This window comes from Podarcis vaucheri, assembly GCF_965113315.1.
Source record: "Podarcis vaucheri genome assembly, chromosome: 6".
In the NCBI taxonomy this organism is placed as follows: Eukaryota; Metazoa; Chordata; class Lepidosauria; order Squamata; family Lacertidae; genus Podarcis; species Podarcis vaucheri.
The window spans coordinates 55245520-55265324 of NC_138764.1; the positions used below are offsets into that span (position 1 = coordinate 55245520).

The window sequence follows — 19805 nt, forward strand, 5'->3', positions numbered from 1 at the left end:
CCTGTTAGTGTTGCCTGTGGTTTCACTCTATCTTACTATTTAAGTGATTGAGATACAAACGATGAATTCTCCCGTTTGAATCAGCCCTGAACTCACTAGGTAGCCTTAAAAAAGCTACATCCTCTCAATGTTGACCCCTCTCCCCACTTGTACTATGATGATATCTACCTTTATAGATAGTTAGAATTACAACACTATAATGTATTCATATGTGCAACCTTTTTGAACCCTTTAAATCAGGGGCAGGGAAGCTTTAGCAGCTGGTGGGCCATTTTGGCAGCTCCCCCATCCCCTGCAGACCAATTTGACAGCTGGGTGGAGCTGTCCACTCAAATTACCAAATTACCTGACTTCAACATGACATCAGATGACGCAGAGTAATTATTTACCTGTGTTGCCATGGCTTGAGCCATGCCAGTAGATTAAAGTCATTTGAATCACCTGCTTGAATTCAAGCTGGGAATGCAAAGTAATTGGTTCTTTCAGCAGCACCAATCCTCACTTGCCAAGGAACAACTGGGAGCACACTCCAAATCATTTGTTGGCTGCTGTGTGTCTACCTGCTGCATACTTGACATCACAGGTATGGGGTATAGAATTGTAGAGTTGGAAGGGACCCCACAGGCAATCTGTTCCAACCCTCTGAGAGGCAGGAATCTCACCTTGCAATCCCCCATCCACTTTGAAACCAAAGCAGACCTGCTTAGCTTTGCAAATGTACTAGCAGTTCTATTTCCTGGCAGAAAGCCCCATTTAATTCAATAGGATTTTCTTCTGGGTAGGCGTGGTTAGGATTGCACTGCAAACCTCCTTTGCCAGTATTTATCTGACTTGTTCGTGTTTTCTAGGTAGGATCCTAAGAGGTTTTATATTTAAGCCCAGCAAAGCCCCTAATGGTTGAACATCTTTACCAGTATCACAAAGGACTTGTGTTGAACAGCTAAAATATTTGCATTTCTCACCATTTCTTCTTTGCTTTTAAACACAGCCTGAGAGGCATTCTGTGAAGCACAGAAGCTCTGGCTGAGGGTCCAGTTCTTTTCCTCATTTGAAAAATAGTAGCATTTTTGCTTGTATGCTTTCCAGCCAGATGCACATGCATGAAGCTTACAGGGAGAGACAGACAGCTCAGGGTTTTTTGAGGAAAACATCCTTGTGGACCATTTTGGGATCCTTATCAGACTAACGACCAAAGGTTCTTCCCTGCACCCTGGTCTAAATGCAAAATATACTGAGAACACTGTGGAGAATGAGGAGTAGATTTCCATGTTGCCATTATGCTTCTTGAAAAGCTTTCAAGATTTTCAAGTTTGACAAGCCAGAGTAGTACAAAAGCTCCATAATCCTAAAATTAAAAATCCTAAAATAGAAATACCAATGTTACTTAAATGGTAACAATTCTACTCATCATATTTTTTTATGCTAGCCTTTTTCCTACCTTCCTTTGATTAATGGAATTGCTATTTAAGCTAGTGAACTTTATATTTGGATTTAGATAATTTGCTTGTAAAACCTTCAAGTTGGCAGAAAGGAATAATGAAAAAGGATGAGAAGCAGGAGACAATGAGTTATTGTGAGGATGCATTTCTTACCTGTTAATGTTTTTAGATAAATCTGTTTTTCTGAGACAAACTTTTGCAGTGCAAAATTGTCTGAACTCTCTCTTGTTTATATATATATATAGAGAGAGAGAGTTTATATCACACTTTTCAGCATAAATTGAGTCTCTTAAATGACTTCATTTAGCAGACATGGATTTCTTTAGCAATACTGTAAAAGTTGTATGTAACCATTAAGACAGTAGCAGGATCATATTGTCCCATTTGGCTGTTTTAGCTAATGTGAAGGAAACTGTGGTAACATGCCTGAATATAAAGCAATCCTTCTTTGCTTTCAGCAGCACAAAGAAAATTAATGGAAACTGCATTGGGCCTGAACAAGCTATTGCTAGTGGATATCTTTTCTTATGTGAGAAGAAAATAAATGTTGAACTTCCTTAGCAGGATTACACTGTGCAAAGCAGATGTTAAGCTCTCTCAACACACAAAAGGAGCTTTATGTTCACTCACATCTGTTTATGTATAAACATTTGTTAACTCTTTGGAGCTCAGTTTCAGCTTCTTTAAGTGAAGATTTCAGCCTAAGGAATAACTCAGGTTGTATAAACTTCCAGAATTGTATCTCTGGGGAAGTCTCCACAGAGAGATTTGATCATGTATTATTGGACTTTTTTATACATGCAATGTAGCAATACATTCCACAGAATTTGAATCTGCATAACGAGGAGCCGTAGCTCAGTGGTGGAGTGCAATATTTGCATACAGAATATTCCATGTTCAATCCTTGGCACCTCCAGCCTGTGAAAAGCCTCTGTGCAAGACCAGTCAGGGTAGAGGGTACTGGGCTAGATAAATAGAGCAGTGCTAGTCCCAACCACCATGTTTCAGATGGTGATGGGTGATTGGACATACAAAAAGCGCCTCTCTCATTTACCTCAGTGGACAGGCAAGATTAAAGTAGGGCAGGTGGCAGTCCTTTAAATATCCTGGACTGAAACATATAGGGTTTTAAAGACAATGACTTTGAATTTTGCCTGAAAACAGTATGGTAGCAAACCTGATTTTTTTTTTCCTCAAGGGGAATACAATTCCATCCAAAACCTATTGCTAGACTGTCACTCCTTACTACTAACTAAGAATTAAATTCATTATAAATACTTATTTTCAGGGATGTTATAGTTGACAGTGAGTATTCTGAGTGAATGTCACCATTGGTTCCCAGTCTGATTGCCTTCTCTTTATCAAAATAAATATAATTAAAAAGTTTCCCAGAGACCTTCTGTGAAGCTCAATCCAGGGACATATCTATAAGAATTACCCACAGTTGCCTTGTAGAGCACAGCTTGGCTAATCAGTGATGTGGGTTTTCTGGAATAATTTTCTGATGTCCTTGTAGTGTTATCTGATTTAGCAGATTGCCCGTGTTAATTCAGGTCTCAATACATATTAGTATTTGAACTGAAATTTGTTTAGAGAAGAAACTAAATAAAGCACAATTAATATGGCTTAAAATTGGGTTGTTGTTGTTTTTTAAAAAATCTATATGGGACTTACCTATGTACACATAGATCATAGATCTGTAGAGTTGAAAGAGACCCAAAGGATACCTAGTCCTGCAAATGCAGGAATTGCAGCTAAAAAATAGCTGACAGGTAGATTTAAACACTTCCAATGAAAGAGAGTCCCTTTCCCTTCTAATGTAGTGCCTTTCCACTGTTGAACAGCTCTTACTGTCAGAAAGTTCTTCCTAATGATTAGTTGGAATCTCCTTTCTTGTAATTTGAACCCACTGGTTCAGGTAAAACACGATGCTTTACAAATAGCATTCTAAAATAAACACAGGAAAAACAGAGGAAGTGGGAGGGAAATGGAGGCAGAGAAGAACATGGTGGTTTCAATTACACACACTTTGACTTAGTTACAGTAAGGTATAGTTATTGGGGTGAAGGGGCGGCAAATTTAGAGAGAACAGGAAAAGGGAAGTTTTGAGCAAGATAATGAATAGGAATGAGGTTAGGAGACAAACTGTGGGTGGGTGCCATAATGATTGAAAAGGGTATCTCAAGCAGAGTTTGACATGAAGTTATGTTCAAACAAATTCAAAGCAGTTATTCTTATTGGAATACTTGTAAAAGTTTGGACAATAAGATATGCCTCCCATGCATTGGTTACATTTAAGGAACAAAATATTGAAGGCTAATGCAGGAAAGCAAATGAATAGCAACCACTCACTGATCAGCAACGTTTTTTGTTTTTTTGTTTTGTTTTGTTTTGAGAAATACAACTCTGTATTCAGGGCATATAGTTTGAAAGTTCATAAACTGTAAGAGAAAGCTTGATTTCATTGTACTATACTAAAAGCTTCTTAAGTAGGTAGAAAAATTACTTGTCATTTGAAGAACCAAAAAAGAACCCTAGCATTATCAAATGGCTGCTGCCCAACATATGGTTACTTCTACACCAACTGCTGAATTTTCATCATGGTTTTAACATTGCTGTATGATTAATGTTATCCCTCTAGGATTTAGCTGCATTTTGCAGTGAACAAATAGTTTACCACAAGCAAGCTGAATGAATGCATTCTTTGACGAGAGATAACAAAGGCCATAATTGAGAAGCTTTAGTGTGTGTTGGGTTGGCCTGATTCAGTTGACCTTGTGCAATTTTTTAAAACTCAAAGTGAGCTGTGTGTGCTATAACTGATCCAGGTTAAAATAAAATAAATATTAATTGGGACCTAGGAATCAAGCAGGAATCTCTGTGTGTCCATGAGAGAAGTACAATGAAGATCTGAGACCTCTCCCTTCCTCCCCCTCCCCCTCCCCCTCCCCTTTCCTATCTGCTCTTTTTATGAGCAGGCAAGTACCTGAATTTATTTGCTGGTTTTGCAGGTTACAACTCAAGAGAAGTCCATAAAGTCACTGCTGCCTGCTGTTAACATGGATGTGTGTGTTACGCACAGTGGGCGATGCAGTTGTGCAAGAAATTAAACTGGACAAAACTAAAACAGAACATAACTTTACTATACTTTCATTTTATAATGAAAGGCTAACAGTGGCCAGTGCCAGAGGCATCAGTACATTAGAGAGAACAGTACACAGACCAGAATGCTTAATTTCCCCCATCTGCTCCTTGTCTTTGACAGTTAAGTATCATTGTAATGATGTGGTCATTGTTCTCCAAATCCATTAAAGACTACAGTTTACAGTCCTAGTTAACCTACAAGATTTTGGCTAAGTGAGACTTGACAGTGGCTTGCAGACATTGGAAGCAAGTTATTTTTTAATTTTAAAATAGATTAAATGTATGTTGTGATCTATTTTAAAAAGCAAAATCCCAAAAATGTTCTGAATTGAAATATCAAATTAATGTTCTACCTGAGATCTTAAAATCAGTAAAAAAAGGGAGGGGGGAGAAAGGAATTAACACTGTGCTTAAACTACAGCCTAAATGCAGTGTAAACCTAGAAATTATAATTCATAGTAGTAATAATCCATGAACTGAATCTAGCAATGATTTCGCTTAAAGATATCAAACAGCACAAGAGCCCAATGTATCATATTTGTTCCTTGTTCTGCTTGGAACTCATTCCTAGATGTGTTTGCTCAGAAATCTTGCTGGGTTCAGTATGATTTGTTCCCAAATGTGAATAGAATTTCCAGCCTTATGGTGCGGTTGAATACTTGTTGAGAATTCCAACTGTGTTCAAGGGGGATTGCTCCCTAATAAGCATGTTTAAGAGTGGAGCCTTAGGCTGCAATCCAATACATAATTACCTGGGAGTAAGCCTCCTGAATGTAATGCGGCTTACGTCTGACTCAGCAAGCATAGAATCGCACTCCTAGTTTCTCTAGCCTCCCAAATGTTCCTGTGCTATTGGGTAATTATTCAGGTAACTGTTGCATATTTAGAATTGGGGTGGACATTCTTTTTCCCAGTCAAATTGTATAGTAAACCAGAACAGATTGCTAAAAAAAATGAGCAGTAGCTTTGGCTGATCTTCAGATCAGTCATATCTGGAGATTGCAGAAGCCAGAGTTTTAGTAGGTATATTTGCCTAGGACTGTATAACTAGTCCTCAAATACATACACTTGGCTGCCTATTGGCCACCAGGCCAATTTCAGAGTTTTATTTCTGACACACAAACCCCTAAATGGCATAATAGGGGCCTGATTATCTGAAGAAACACCCCATATTGTTCTGGCCAGGCTTTGTGGTTGGAGGCTCCTCTGGCAGTGCCATTGCTGACTGAAGTCACAAGATGACGCACCAGAGGGTCTTGGCAATAGCACTCCATTTGTGGTACATTCGCTCCCCTCAGAACTTCACCTGGTGCATACTTGTCTATATTTATGCACCAGCTAATGACTTCTCTCTTCAGCCAGGCCTCTTAAATTTGTGGTGCATGTGCCTGCATTACAATGAGAGGTGTTCCTTGTAATACCTGACAGATGGATTAGTTACTATGATTAATGGTTTGTTAGTTGATTGTATATTTAATTTTGTGAGCTGTCTCGAGATCGCTTCTGATGAAGGGTGGGATACCATATAACACACACTCTTACTTGCATTGCTTCCTAGTTTTAAGTTTTTAATGGGATTCAAATGTGGACCACACTAATCCCCCTCTTCTTTTCATTCAGAACTGTTTGATAAAGCATGATGAGAATGGATATTCTGCTATAGTTGGTGACTTTGGCTTAGCAGAGAAAATCCCCGACTTCAGGTAAGTAGCATTTTCGGCATGAATCAAAATGAGGAATATTACTGCAAACATAAAATATGGGGGAAATCCTCAGCCGTGGGAATAAAATGGCAAAGAAATTTAAAGGTACAGTCTGAAAATTCAGTAAAGCTTTTAATCTGTCAAACAAGTAGTGACCATTCACAGCAGCAGATATTGGTTATAAGTTATTTAACAGAATCAACTTCTCATTGCTAATACCTGTAGTGGGAGAGAGAACCATTTTGTATATTCAAACAGAATTAAACTTGCCAAACAGGGCAAACAAAATCAAATATAGTTATTAGTTCTAATTCTTCTATTTCATGCTAGATTTCCCTTTGAATTTCTTCTAATAGAGAGTGACAGCTTTCAGATCAGCAGCAACCTGCAAAACCAAAGCTGAAGAAGAACAGGACTGTATTCCACCTGTTTGCAATTATTGGCTTTTTTTAGCCCACCTATTTATATTTTCTCTCTTGTATGCCCCAGTGTGTATATGTATCTGTCAAGTGAGGATAACAGTCCCAGCAGCAACTTATGAAATGGACTCCAGACCATGAAAGCTTATGCCATAATAAATTGGTTAGACTTTAAGGTGCTATAAGCCTCTTTGTTTTAGCTGCAATAGACTAAGACTGAAGTTGCTCTGGGAGTTTTTACCAGGAGTTTGCATAGTGGCTAAATGAGGTCATCTCCTAAAAAAGATAGATGTTGGTGCTCACCTTGACATGCACGTTTTGATCCTCAGTGTTTGCTCAGTGATGAATATAAGTACTTTGCACATGCTCAGGTATATCTTCCTTTACACGATCCGCATTTGAGTTCTCACACTGAAATCAGTTCCTGAAAGTTCCGTACAGTTCTTTCAGATATCATCATGCCACTTAGAAACCTTTCTCCTTGCCTTCCTGTTTTTCATTTTCTTTTTTAAAAAAGATTTCAAAATGGTTTAACTGCTGTGTAAGGTACCATGAATACTAATGAGTGGGGTTCTGTAAAATGACTATTTTAGTGACTATTTTGACCCTGAACATGCTTCAAGCAGTTATGCAAATCAGTATTGTCATATTCTTCCCATTGGATAAGTGATCCATTAATGAACTGAACTAGAACAGTTTGGGTGAAACAAAATTAAACTAAAAAATGTACTGACTCAACACAGCTGCTCTATAAATATGGAAATGAATTATTTCAATTTCCAGGAAGCGTCCCATCATGCTTCCTAAGTAGAATACTTTTCTGAATTGTCTAGGGAGAAACTTCTGAATAGTCTGATTTGTCATGGGATATTTTGTTCAAGATAATGATTATCTGCTATTGAATGGTGTTCTGAAGTGTCAACTGCTGCCTGTTAATGATATCTGAAGACTTGCTCTAAAGAGCCTAGAATATGAAGAGGCCTTTCAGAAGAAAGGACAGAAGCTCTTTTGGCTTGCACTGGTACTCTGGCCGCTTCACACTTCACCTCTGCTCTCTCCATCACCTTCTGTTGTCTAGACAAATAGAATCAATGTGAATGGCAAGAGAACAGCTTGTACTTGTTCCCATGCTGAAAGTGAAAGGAGTTGCAAAGAAATGCTTAATTTGCCAGCTTCTAACCACCTCTCTCTTCAAATGTTTAAAGTGAGAAACTACCAGTGGTGGGCTCTCCTTACTGGATGGCACCTGAAGTGCTGAGAGATGAGCCATATAATGAAAAGGTTGGTCTTCTTTAATTATACATTAGTTAATAGATACTGGGTTGCTGGTTGCCTGGCATAGTTGGGGGTGGGGGACTTGTGAGCATCTGTAGCTTTAAAGCTGTTCTAACATGATAGTAATTAATACGTTTAGCTGAATGGGTCCTACATAGAAAATTCAATTGGAATCTGCTCCTTCCTGAACATGATTTCAGAGTTCTGTGGATTACTATAGATCCCATTTGAATGGAACAACAGCACTTTTTATTTCATTAAGTGGAATAAATATCCAAGGTTTCTGTTTTTCTTAATTTTCAGAGTAGCAAAAAATTGGTTTCTCAACCTTTACAGTTTTATTATGGCAATAAATGCTTCTAGATAAGCAAGTAAAAAGCAGCACAGCATAAATCATATGAAACCCTGTGCCTGCAAGTACCTAGCTGAATTATCTCATATGATAGGTATGATATGCTATAGGGGAGGTTGTTTTCTCTAGTCATATACATGCTGTTTTGTTTTGAATATTGCACAGCAATGTGTTATGTACTTTCTCTTTCCTGTGAGTAGTATTTTCTATAGCTCTAAATACATTTGGTAATTGTTTGGATGAGCTCTCTCTCCCAATTAATACTGCAACATTTTCTGATTTTCCTTGTTTGGAGTGGGCAGTGGGATACATGTACATTAGATGTACATTATTTTTTAGCACACCACATTTTTGTCCAGGCTCTCCCAGACTGAGCTTAAATATGTTCTTCTGGTTTGCAACAAAAGCCAGTTTTGCACAGTACTGATTAGCTGGCCTCAACCACAGTCACATCTTCTCAGAGCAGTTTTAAGAGTCAATAAAGGTTAGCCATTTTTTAAAAAAGTGTAGTAAATATACACTTGATCATATAACAATACAAATTGGGCAGCCTACCTGAAGCATGGAAGGGAAAGGGAAACAGCCAATTGGACCTTGATCTGGGGCTTGCACACATGCATTGAGCAGCAGAGATGGGGAAGCGGAGATCACCTCAAAGTTGAAAAGTCCACATTGAGCCCTGTTTACAGGTACATCTCTGGGTTCTAAGATACCTGTTCAATGAACGTGCTTTTATGCATTATCCCTTAGTAGAAGGAAGTGAGACTGCCACTCTGCAGGCCTAGGTTTTAATTGCTTGACCTAGAACTTTGGCAAATGTTGGAAAGTAAAAAACATGAACACCATAGAGGATACTTTTGTCATGTGAATGGGGACGGGAGACCCTACCAGATCAGGCAGCATAGGAGTGCTTGTAATAAAGTTGTGGTCATGTTTTCTTTCTCCCCCTCCACCCCTCCTCAGGCGGATGTATTCTCGTATGGCATCATTCTTTGTGAGATTATAGCAAGGATCCAGGCAGATCCAGACTATCTCCCTCGCACAGAGGTAAGCAGAGTGCATTAACAAGGACTGGAAAGGGAAGAATCCTCAAGAATTTCGCTGGGTCATTAATGTTTGCAGAGTTGCTGAACACATGATGAATGACTGCTGTATAAGTCTTCTAAGAAAGCATTCATCCTCTGCTACAGTAGCATGCAGAGACTGGCACTAACCCCTTCTCTCCACTCCTTCCCCATTTAAAGCACATAATTATACTTTGCAGGTGAGTGCTATATCAGGAATTAGTCATGAGCTTCTATAATATCTGACTGGTATAACCCAAAGCAGGTTATTGATGGTACCTTATTCACTGAAAGAGGACTATCTGCATAGGAATCCTTCTCTTCTAAATTAGAAATACATTTTGGTATTGGCGAGTTGCCTCACTACCTCAGTGAGCAGGATAAGAGAGAAGTTGTCATGTCCTATCTTACTTATGCAGAAAGTTCCAGGTTCAACCCCAAGCATCTCCAGTTAAAAAGACTTGGTAGGCACTGATGTGATAGACCTCTGCAGGTGACACTTGAGAATTGCTGCTAGCTGAAGTAGATGATGCTTGGCCAAATTGCAAGTAGCCTGACCTGGCTTAAGGCAGCTTCCTATGAAATATTCTCAAACTGAAAGTGTAGAAAATGTCTTCTCTTTGCAAGAGAAGGGGGGACTTTTGAGGCAGTCATCTTGCCTTGGAGAGAACTTATGAAATTACCAACTCTTAAAGTAGTCCATGTCAAAGTTATTGCAAAACTAGATGGATTATGATGCAAGTTGAAAGTTTTCCTACTTCATCACAGATATGTTATGCAGTTTATGCATTTTAAGCTGTAGATGGCTAAACATTGTACAGTTAGGAATGTCGGGTTATATGAGCTGATAAATTCAGCTCATGTGGCAGAATGTTTAGGAGACAGTAAGTGTACCTCAGTGTCCATACAAGATCAAGGCACAAACTGAGACAAGAAGAAATTACCCTTTCCCCTTGCCATTGCTCATATCTACATAGGAACCTAGTGTTAGAGCACTAATAGATGTGATTTGGTGTGTTGCTTGTATGGGGAATAACCTATATATGTAATTCATTGTATTGCTTAAGTAGAGAATTATTATCTGTAATTCCCTTTCATGCTTTGCCTTGTAACACTGTCTTCATTATTTCCTCATTTCCTCGTCTAGCACATGTTTCCTCCCCGTATCTCTCTTGTGCCTCAATTGTTAACTTTTACCTTCCTTTTCTTTTTCCACCTCTACTTGCAGAATTTTGGGTTGGATTATGATGCTTTCCAGCACATGGTGGGAGATTGTCCCCCTAACTTCCTCCAGTTGGCCTTCAACTGCTGCAATGTGAGTATATTTAAAGGAAAAGAATGGAATGAGCATATTTCCTAAAACAAAACATCAGTACACTGAGGCCTCTGGTAACTTGGATAAATGGTTCATGAGGGACTTGGAGGAGAGGGCATCTATACAATCTAATGTTAGATTTCTGGAATGCAAATAGGATATTTTAAAGCAAAGAGGATATTTTAAAAGTTATAGTTCCTCTGCTCCACATTGCTTTAGATGTATGGCTTTGTCAAAATGAAACATCAGTTAATCTTTCTTCCATGTAACATAACAATATGCCTGTAGGTATACATGCGTTAAAGATGGTGCCTGTGAGAATTAATTTATAAAAAACCAATAAAATCATGTTTTTGTAACATAGTGCTATGTGTACAGATTTTTCTTCATGACTAAGCTCTGATGTATCTTGTCACTTATTTTGTTAATAGATGGACCCAAAATTACGTCCTTCATTTGCTGACATTGTCAAGACACTGGAGGAAATTCTAGGGGATTTGAAAAGTGAGGATGCTGAAAGAGAAAGAAAGCTCCTAAATCTGGACAGCACAGATCGAAAACCCATCTCAGTTTCCAAAGGTAGGGATCAAGGGGAATGAGCACAAAGCTGCTCTGATTTACTAAGCAAGAATAACAAAAATTGTATTATAGTGAGGGTTCCTTTCTTGAATTTTTGATGGGGAATGTAAACAAGAAATAATACTTTTATTTCTAAATAAGAAAACTTGACTTGAGCTGCATTATCACGAAATTCAATATTGATGTTGCGTTGGCAAACAAGGTGTGTGCCAAAGCCCCTTTTCCCCAGACAGGCCTATGGAAAAGGTGCAACTCTGTCCCAGCCCTGTCAGTTCAGGTTAGGAAGAGAAAAGGAAGCTGCTCTGTTTGCAGTGGCAGTAGCAGGACAGTTGGTATGATGGACACTCTGCAAGTGGATCTCCAGGATGTTGTCTTGTCTTCTCTCTGCCATGCCCCATGTGTAAATGTGAATTAGAATTGCTCTGCTTAAATGTCATTAAGGGTCAACTTGACTAGTGGAGTAAAATAATCCTTTGTTGGGTTTAAGAAATCCTTGCAGGATCAGAGGAGGTGCCACTTTGAAAACAAACTTTTCCCCATACCCTAATATAATTTCTGAGACACCCATTTTTTATGCATCATAGGCTATGACAGATGAAGACCAGTTCTCACAAATGCTTTGTTGCTTGACATTAGTCCTCTTATTTTATTTTTCAAAGGGAACATTTTATTTGAATACAGTGGTGCCTCGCAAGACGAAATTAATTCGTTCCGCAAGTTTTTTCCTCTTGCGAGTTTTTCGTCTTGCGATGCACGGTTTCCCATAGGAATGCATTGAAAATCAATTAATGTGTTCCTAGGGAAACCGACTTCAGACCAGGTCCGGGGACAGTCTGTCCCCGGACCTCCTCTGAAGGCTGGGGGGGGGGGAAAGGGCTTTTCTTCCCACCCGCAGCATTTTAAAAAACCCTGGGACAGCGGAGGACTTCTCCGCTGTCGGGGCGATTTAAAAGCCCCTGGGAAGGCAGGCAGGGGGGACAAAGACTTTTGCCCCCCGCCAGCCTTCAGAAGAGGTCCTGGACCTCTTCTGAAGGCTGGCGGGGGCGAAAGTCTTTGCTCCCCCCGCCTGCCTTCAAAAGCTGTCCGGCCCAGGCTTCCCGGACCTTTCCGCCAGCAGCGGCAGCGCTGCCGCTGCTGGCGGAGACTTGCCGGCATGCAGAAGCCTGCGCGCAGCGCGCCCAGGCTTCGCGGATCTCTCCGCCAGCAGCGGCAGCGCTGCCGCTGCTGGCGGAGACTCTCCTGCCTTCAAAAGCCGTCCGGGATAGCAGGAAGCGCTTCCCTGCTATCCCGGACTGCTTTTAAAATGCTGGCGCTGGGGAGCAAAGCCTTTCGGCCCCCGCCAGCCTTCCTGGACCTCTTCTGAAGGCCGGAGGGGGGGGGAAGGCTTTGCTCCCCACCGCTAGCATTTAAAAGAGGTCCCCGGAGATTTCCCTATGGGCTTTCATCTTGCGAAGCAAGCCCATAGGGAAATTCGTTTTGCGAAGCGCCTCCAAAACGGAAAACCCTTTCATCTAGCGGGTTTTCCGTCTTGCGAGGCGTTCGTCTTGCGGGGTACCACTGTATGATGTAAACTTTTATCGTTCATCTTTTTAATTCTTATTTCCCACTTTTTCTAAAGCCCTGCTCCGTAGGTACCCAAATTCTAACTATATAGACCACAAAAGGAAACTGTTACATAAGTAACTACTAGCTGTTAGTAGCTTTTTCTGTAGCTTGCACTTTTGGAGTTTAAATATCTAATTTTAGAAGCAAACAAGGCTCCTGGTGTCTGCTGTGCCCTTGTGAAACAGATTCCAGGAACTTCATCCAAATTAAGCTCTTCCTTGTTGGCTTGGGATGTCTGACCTTTAACCAGAGGCTGACATATTGCAAAGTATTTCCTAGAGACTATATCAGATCAGTTTGAATTCTTGCAGCTTTGAAGACTACTGCTGCAAGTTGGTTTGTGGAAACTGCGAGTGAAATGAATCTAGGGACTGGATACATTGTTTTGGGCCATAGGTGTCATTACCCCACACAATAAGGATTGAGGACTGTACGGAAAAGTGCCTTCATTTGAACAGCGATAGCCGCTGTCAGCTTGATCCAGAGTACACTGGGTTCTTCATTCTTTGCAATATTAAGGGCACTGGAGACATGTGAGGAGAGCTGTACTTGGCATTGTGCAGATGAGGAAGCGCTTTCATATCTGGGAGATACATGCGGACCCTGAAACTTGTTCAAAAGGTTTCTGTATCAGTGCTGGTTAATTGCAAATCCTTTAATGTACCCAGAAATATGTATGTTTAACATAATAAAACATAGGAAGTGTTGGTGTTAGGATTGGATTGTACCTTCTTGTAAAGCATCACACTGCCCCCTGGTGTGCTTAGAGAAATTGCAGCCAAAATTTGGGTACCTGTTCTCAGTTTTGAGAGGAAGCTGTTACATGGCTGGGACAGCCACTTTCCACTTGACCTTAATATTTGCAGTTGCTCTATTTAGTGATGCATTATTTACATGTATTTAACAGATTTTACCCCCAAGCCCAACTGCTGTGTGTCATAGTTTCTGCACTGGACTATGTGCTGTTTCAAAGCTGATGTGGAATATAACCTCTTCACTTCCAGAGGGAGGTATTATTGTTTGCCTTCACCTTTCAAAGCACAGGGGTGTCTTTGCTCTAAGGAAACCTCACATTGAAAACATCAGCCTTTAGTAGCATGAATTTGTCTTATAGTCTCATGAAATGGTGGCTGTCCTCCTCAACTCTTGTTCTTGGGAACAATCTGCTAGTGCACAGAGCACAATAATAGAATGGGAAGGATATATCTCCTGTTATGTTGGCCTTTGAAAATACTTGCCCACATGTAGTAGAGATAAGACTTGTTATTCTGTCTTCAGTCTTTAACAATTGGTACTTCATTCCCTTCTAATGGTCTATGCAGAATGAAGCTCAAAGCAGTAAAATGTTGACTTAGAGAAAAGATTTTGGATGAACATGAGGAATTAGGGATCATATCAATCCTTAGATTACTTTAAACACTATTTATTAGTACTAATATTCTATACTAGACCTTTACTTCCTACTTAGCTGAATAAAAATTATTTGGATCTCAATTGATACAGAATTCCATGTGAGTCCATACATTTCCAAGGTATAGGGTTTTGTGGAAGACTGAACAGAATGCCATATGTACACTGGTGATCTTTTTCTGTATCATTCTAATCCTGTCGCTAGCAACATCCTTTAAGTCTGATTTTCTTTTTCTCTCCATTCTAGGTTTACTGGAGAGGGGACAAGGAGTAAAAAGGCTAAGTTCACTGGATGACAAGATTCCACCTAAATCACCCCGTCCACGGCGCAATATCTGGCTATCGCGCAGTCAGTCAGACATATTCTCTCGCAAACCTTGCCGCAAGATAAATGTTCAGGACCCCTACTATACACCAAGCAAAGGGGCAAACCGGAAAGTCAACCCTTTCAATTCTAGGGAAGACTTGAAAGGTGGAAAGGTCAAATTTTTTGATTTGCCAAGCAAATCTGTGATATCACTTGTATTTGACTTGCACTCCCCGGAGGCAGAAGGATGTCTAAAGATGAACCAGACCCCATTCCGGCAGACTTCTAACACTGACTGGCTGGACTCCTCTTTCCTTCCTGTAAGACGGAGCAGATCACTTCCAGGATCTCTTGAATTTGTGCATAAAGATAATAGATTTGGGGATCTCTCTTCAACCATTAGTAGATGCGATCCCAGCCAGCTGGGGGCTGAAGTGCGGCAGAAGCTACTGAGCAGCAGTCAATATGGAGTGTCTGAGATTCCTCCTTTTCAGGCCAAACATCATAGGCAGGATTCGCCTTCTCCTCTTCTGCAGGAGGAAGAAATGGACTATTCTGATGGACTGGAGCCCCAAGATGAAAATGGGTACTGCCCTGTAAATTTTGCTAAGGAAGTAGAACTCGGAAAGCCCAGGGGGCAAGTTGCCCAGAATGTAGATGGTATCTTGGCACATAATTTAGACCATTCAGATAGTAGATCCTCAGAGATGTTTATGAGCTGCATCTCCTCTGAAGATATGGAAGTTGAAGATGAAACTCAAAGGAACATGCCTTCCACTAGGTCGGAGTCTTCCAAACTATTGTTCAGTGTTAACCCTCCCCCACAGTCTGGCAGAGAAGCCTCTCTTTTTGAGGCAGTGGATAGTGACATCTCAAATCTTGTTTCTCTGCCATCTTCAGATGCACCAGCATCAGTATGCGAGCAATCAAAATGTGACATTTAAAGTTCAGCCATGATACCATGGTGGCATATTCCTCCCAACTTCTTTGCTTTTTTAATTTTTTATTTCAGAATACTCTAGCAAAGTGTAGCAACCAGACCAGTCCATTTGGAGAGACAGCATGTATGTCAGTGTGTGAGAGATCATAATCCCTTACCGTACCTCAGGAGGCAGCTACTGCAGGCAGAAGGGGAGAACAATATCTCCATGGAATGCCTGGATCAATGCAGGGCCATAAATTTGGGATCCTAGGCTTGCCATTTTCTGTCTGTGTACACAGTTTAGATCCCATTGAAGAAATTCTTCCAAACTTGGCAGCATCCTTTTAAAAAATCTATAAAACTCTTTTTGTGTCCCTTCTTGAGAGCTGCTGAGCAGGTATAAATGACCTCTTATTGAGTATAACAAGATGGAAACTGGCAATGCTGGGACAACATAGATAGATAAGGTGGTAGCATCCTGTACCTCTGTTATAATGACAGGTTCATAGTGCTGGCCTGAAACCCGAACTTCCACTGAAGAAAGTCAGACTTGACTGCTGGAGCTAAATTTCCTACCTCTTCCAATCCAGTTTCAAACACTGGAAGCAAGCAGCTCAGATTCCTATTTCAAGCATTCCTTGTCCAATTATTACTTGCTTTGGTCACCTTAATACCATGACCAAGAAAGAGGTCGATCCCATTTTCCTTAAGCAATAATAGGTGCTGTGCAACCAAATGCCTATTCAGTAAATTTGAAGTGCACAAAGAGGATGAACAGCTGTGTGTTTGTAACTCTTCAGTATCTCCAATTCTATATTGTAGAATAAATTAAGTATATAACCATCCAAGTGTTTGACATGAGAGCTCTTAAAAAATAAGCCAGCCCTTCCGCATCAGCATTCTCTTAAAATCCAGCTCTGTCCAGCTCTTTGTGCAACTCTTCAATTAGCCTCTCCATGTGGGTCAGTCACACACTCTGAACAGATGTGTGCACATATGGAAACTTGGTCTGTATTTGCATTTTGTATAACTTAAAAGTACCTCACCTGAGATTCCTCCATTGGAAGAGGGATGCTTGTTCACTAGACTCTGACTGTAGCTGCAGAAATAGTACTTCCAGTCCTTACTGGTCTCTCTTTCTGAGTATCAAGTCCAGCACAATGCTCAAAGTAGAGAGAAGTTAGTATGTGCTGAATAAGAGGGATTGGAGTCCCAAGTCTTGACTCTAGTCCCTTATTTTAATATAATAGGCTAATGAGAACTCCCCTGTGGGGAAGAAATAAAAAAGCAGTGCTGCTTCCTGATGTGTGTAGATGTCCTCTCTTATTAACCCCTCAAAAAGGAACCATAAAAACTGTGAAAGTCCACAAAAAGTATCAAGCAATAATTTGGGGGTCACAGATATGGACATATTTGAAAAACAGGTAACAATATTTTGCCCAAGAGTTGCTTGTTGCAACCTTAACAGCAGTAACATCTTTTTGCAATCTATGCTTATATAGGAGCCCTTGTCAAATTCCTTCCAGAGAACTCCCCACAGCTATTTTTTTGCATGCATTTTTTTAAAGACAGTGAAAAATAAATGTGTTACCATCTCACTGCACACTTAGGATATAGTAACATTTTGTTCCTCCAAGGAAGAAGCATTTACTCTTGATCAGTGCATGGATACTGAAAGAACTGAGCACTGGAGTCTGCTTTAGAGGCCATGAAAGGAGTCCACACTTCTGCCTACTCTGGTCTGTGGTTGGTGTGTGAGCTCCTAGAACCCTGTAGCCTTTAGATGTTTGACTTGTGCTCTTACTGTTTTGTGAAGATTTAAACAAGTGGCCTCTCTAATTTTGCTTCATCTATGTTTTTCCTGCTTTCATGCAGTTTTTCTGCAAACAACCTATCAGATGTGGTATTCTTTCTTGAGCTGGGGAGAGGGTCACTGCTTATATGGCTGCTCTGCATTCTTAGCAGAATGCTAGTGCAAGGCTTTAGTCTCTTATCCTGGTACAGAAAGCATGACATTTCTCCAGCCCACATTGTAATGGAGTTCTTTTTGAAGGAGCTTAGTGGAAGCCAATTCCTTGGTCATTGTGTGGCTAAAATTAAATGTATGCTATCCACTTTTACAACATGTAAGAGCCCCTGGCCATAAGGCCTTCTGGGTATGCAGTCTAGAGCCAGTATTGCAGAGCAGCTGTTGGCTATTAGCTGTAATGAATACAGATTGTGGCAAGACAGTGGCAGCGCTTTATACAAATACAATAGTGAATTTTGCTTTTATCATGTTTTTGATTTGCTGACAGATGCATCTTGCTTTCTTATAAGCGACCTGCAGACCCATCTAAGATCCCCAATCTGTTTTTAATTCACTCAATCTTTCTATGTTACATTTATTAAACACGTAATAGCAGCAATACTTGTGACTGATTGGTGAAAGATGACTGTGTATAATTGTATGTAACAAATTGCTACCCCAGCAGAAGACAGGAGTATGATAGATTATTCTTGGTTGCTGTATCTTGTCCAAGAACACTGGTGTTTCTTGCCAGTTTAACTACAGACACTTGAATAATTCCTCTTTGCACTTAATGCTGCTGTTTATACTGCATGTCACTACATTTCTATGCAAAAATAACCTTTGGGGGCAGCCAAATATTTGATTAAGGTTTAAAGATCTTTGCAAGGTCTATTTTCATATTTATGAAGGAATTTTATGTCTTAATATTTGCAGTCTGTAAATAGCTAAACTTTGTCATTAAATCTTAGGAAAAAAGTCTGTAGCCTGTGTATAATTTAACACTGCCAGAAAAGAATCTTTACGAAACATTTTTCTAATACTGCAGATATTTATGGATGTGTAAAGAAGGCAAATATTGGTTTTTATGTTTTACTTGGTCTGACTTTTTTCCTGAACTACAGCAGCAGTATGTTTTACTGGAACTGAAATAAGTAACCAAAGATGAATCTAGTTTAAAGTATTTGAATGTTTTCTTTGTCAGTTTTTGTAAACTGTTTCCCAATTTGCTTTCAGAATAAAAACAAATAAATCTACTTTTGTGGTTGAAAAGACAGAGCTAAAGAAGAAAGCTCTAGCCTGGATTCAGCATCCTATGACCGCCAAAGCAAGAGCTGCTGCGCTAGCATAAGGGCGAGAATAATGCTTGAGCAGTATGAAATCCAGTGAAACAGTTGCATTTCTTGTGCAACTTTTAAGGGATGCGATAGTCTGCTTCTTTGGTAAATGTCTGATTTCACAGAGGTTCCTTTTATAGTATTTCATGCTACAAAGACACAGTTACTATTTATTTGTTGTGTGGAATTCAGATCCCCCCCCCCAAAGAAGCTGTTTCTATTTCCAAGTACTCAACAGTATGCGGCTTAGAAAATACACACACACCCCACTTTCGTCCTGATCTTTCATCCAAGCTGTGTTTTGAACTAAAGTGTCATCATTCTGTTTCCCACAGTGGTCAAGTCACATTTCCATGAAATCAAGAAGCAATGCATAAACAGTATCCTCCCCGTGCTCGCTTCGGCAGCACATATACTAAAATTGGAACGATACAGAGAAGATTAGCAACAGTATCCTCCCCAACACAACAGGTATTCAGGCGCATACTGCTTCTGGCCTATTTCATGTATTTGGTATAATCTTTTTTTAGTCATTTAACCCAGTAGTCATCACAACATCTTATGTCAACAAATCAAGTTATATTAAATACTTTTATAATTGTCCTGAATGAACTTGTCCTGAATGCTTGGCTCCGCTACTTATGTGAACAGGACTTCTGAGGACTAGCAGCTATAACAACCTCTTGTAACACATGCAGGGCTAGTCCAAAAGGCTATAGTACACCAGTGTTGGCAGTGGGCGTTATGGCACCAGTTCAGGCAAAAGTGGTAGATTAATATGTTCTGCTCTTTTCCCCGTACAACTCCTTTGTAGCTGAAACCCACACATCACCATCAATTAGGAATATTAGCAATAAGTGGCAACCAGTGAATTAAAATGTACCATCAGTGTTAGAAGCAGAAAACAGAAGTTAGAAAAGCAAAAGCAAAATAAATTCAAGCGGAAGAAAAAGATAGAGAAGCTTAATGTATAAATATATTTGGGTGGGGGGAACAGTAAGAAATACTGGATAGATTTAGAACTTATGGCTGATCTGTACTGCGGATGTGGGGAGCCTTTGGCTCTTCAGATGTTGATGAACTGTCATCACTGGCCACACTTGTGGGGGCTGATGGGAGTTGTAGTTCAGTAACATCTGGAGAGC

General features: G+C 40.1%; 1 protein-coding gene and 1 long non-coding RNA gene across 3 annotated transcripts in view; one reads left to right on the top strand and one right to left on the bottom strand.

Moving 5' to 3' along the window:
- Positions 1–18579, top strand: part of TESK2 (testis associated actin remodelling kinase 2) — a 56448-nt gene extending 37869 nt beyond the window's left edge. For both annotated transcript variants that reach the window (XM_082228848.1, XM_082228847.1), the window contains exons 6-11: positions 6204–6286; positions 7911–7986; positions 9296–9379; positions 10625–10711; positions 11143–11290; positions 14553–18579. In XM_082228848.1, the coding sequence (XP_082084974.1) occupies positions 6204–6286; positions 7911–7986; positions 9296–9379; positions 10625–10711; positions 11143–11290; positions 14553–15556 (1482 nt within the window). In that variant the 3' untranslated portion in view covers positions 15557–18579. The remainder of the gene's footprint in view (positions 1–6203; positions 6287–7910; positions 7987–9295; positions 9380–10624; positions 10712–11142; positions 11291–14552) is intronic.
- On the bottom strand, positions 17335–19229 carry LOC309535648. Its single transcript, XR_014221326.1, has 2 exons — positions 19125–19229; positions 17335–19054 (listed from the first exon to the last, which is right to left on the bottom strand). It is a non-coding gene; the product is annotated as an uncharacterized lncRNA (long non-coding RNA).
- Positions 19230–19805: the final 576 nt, after the last annotated feature.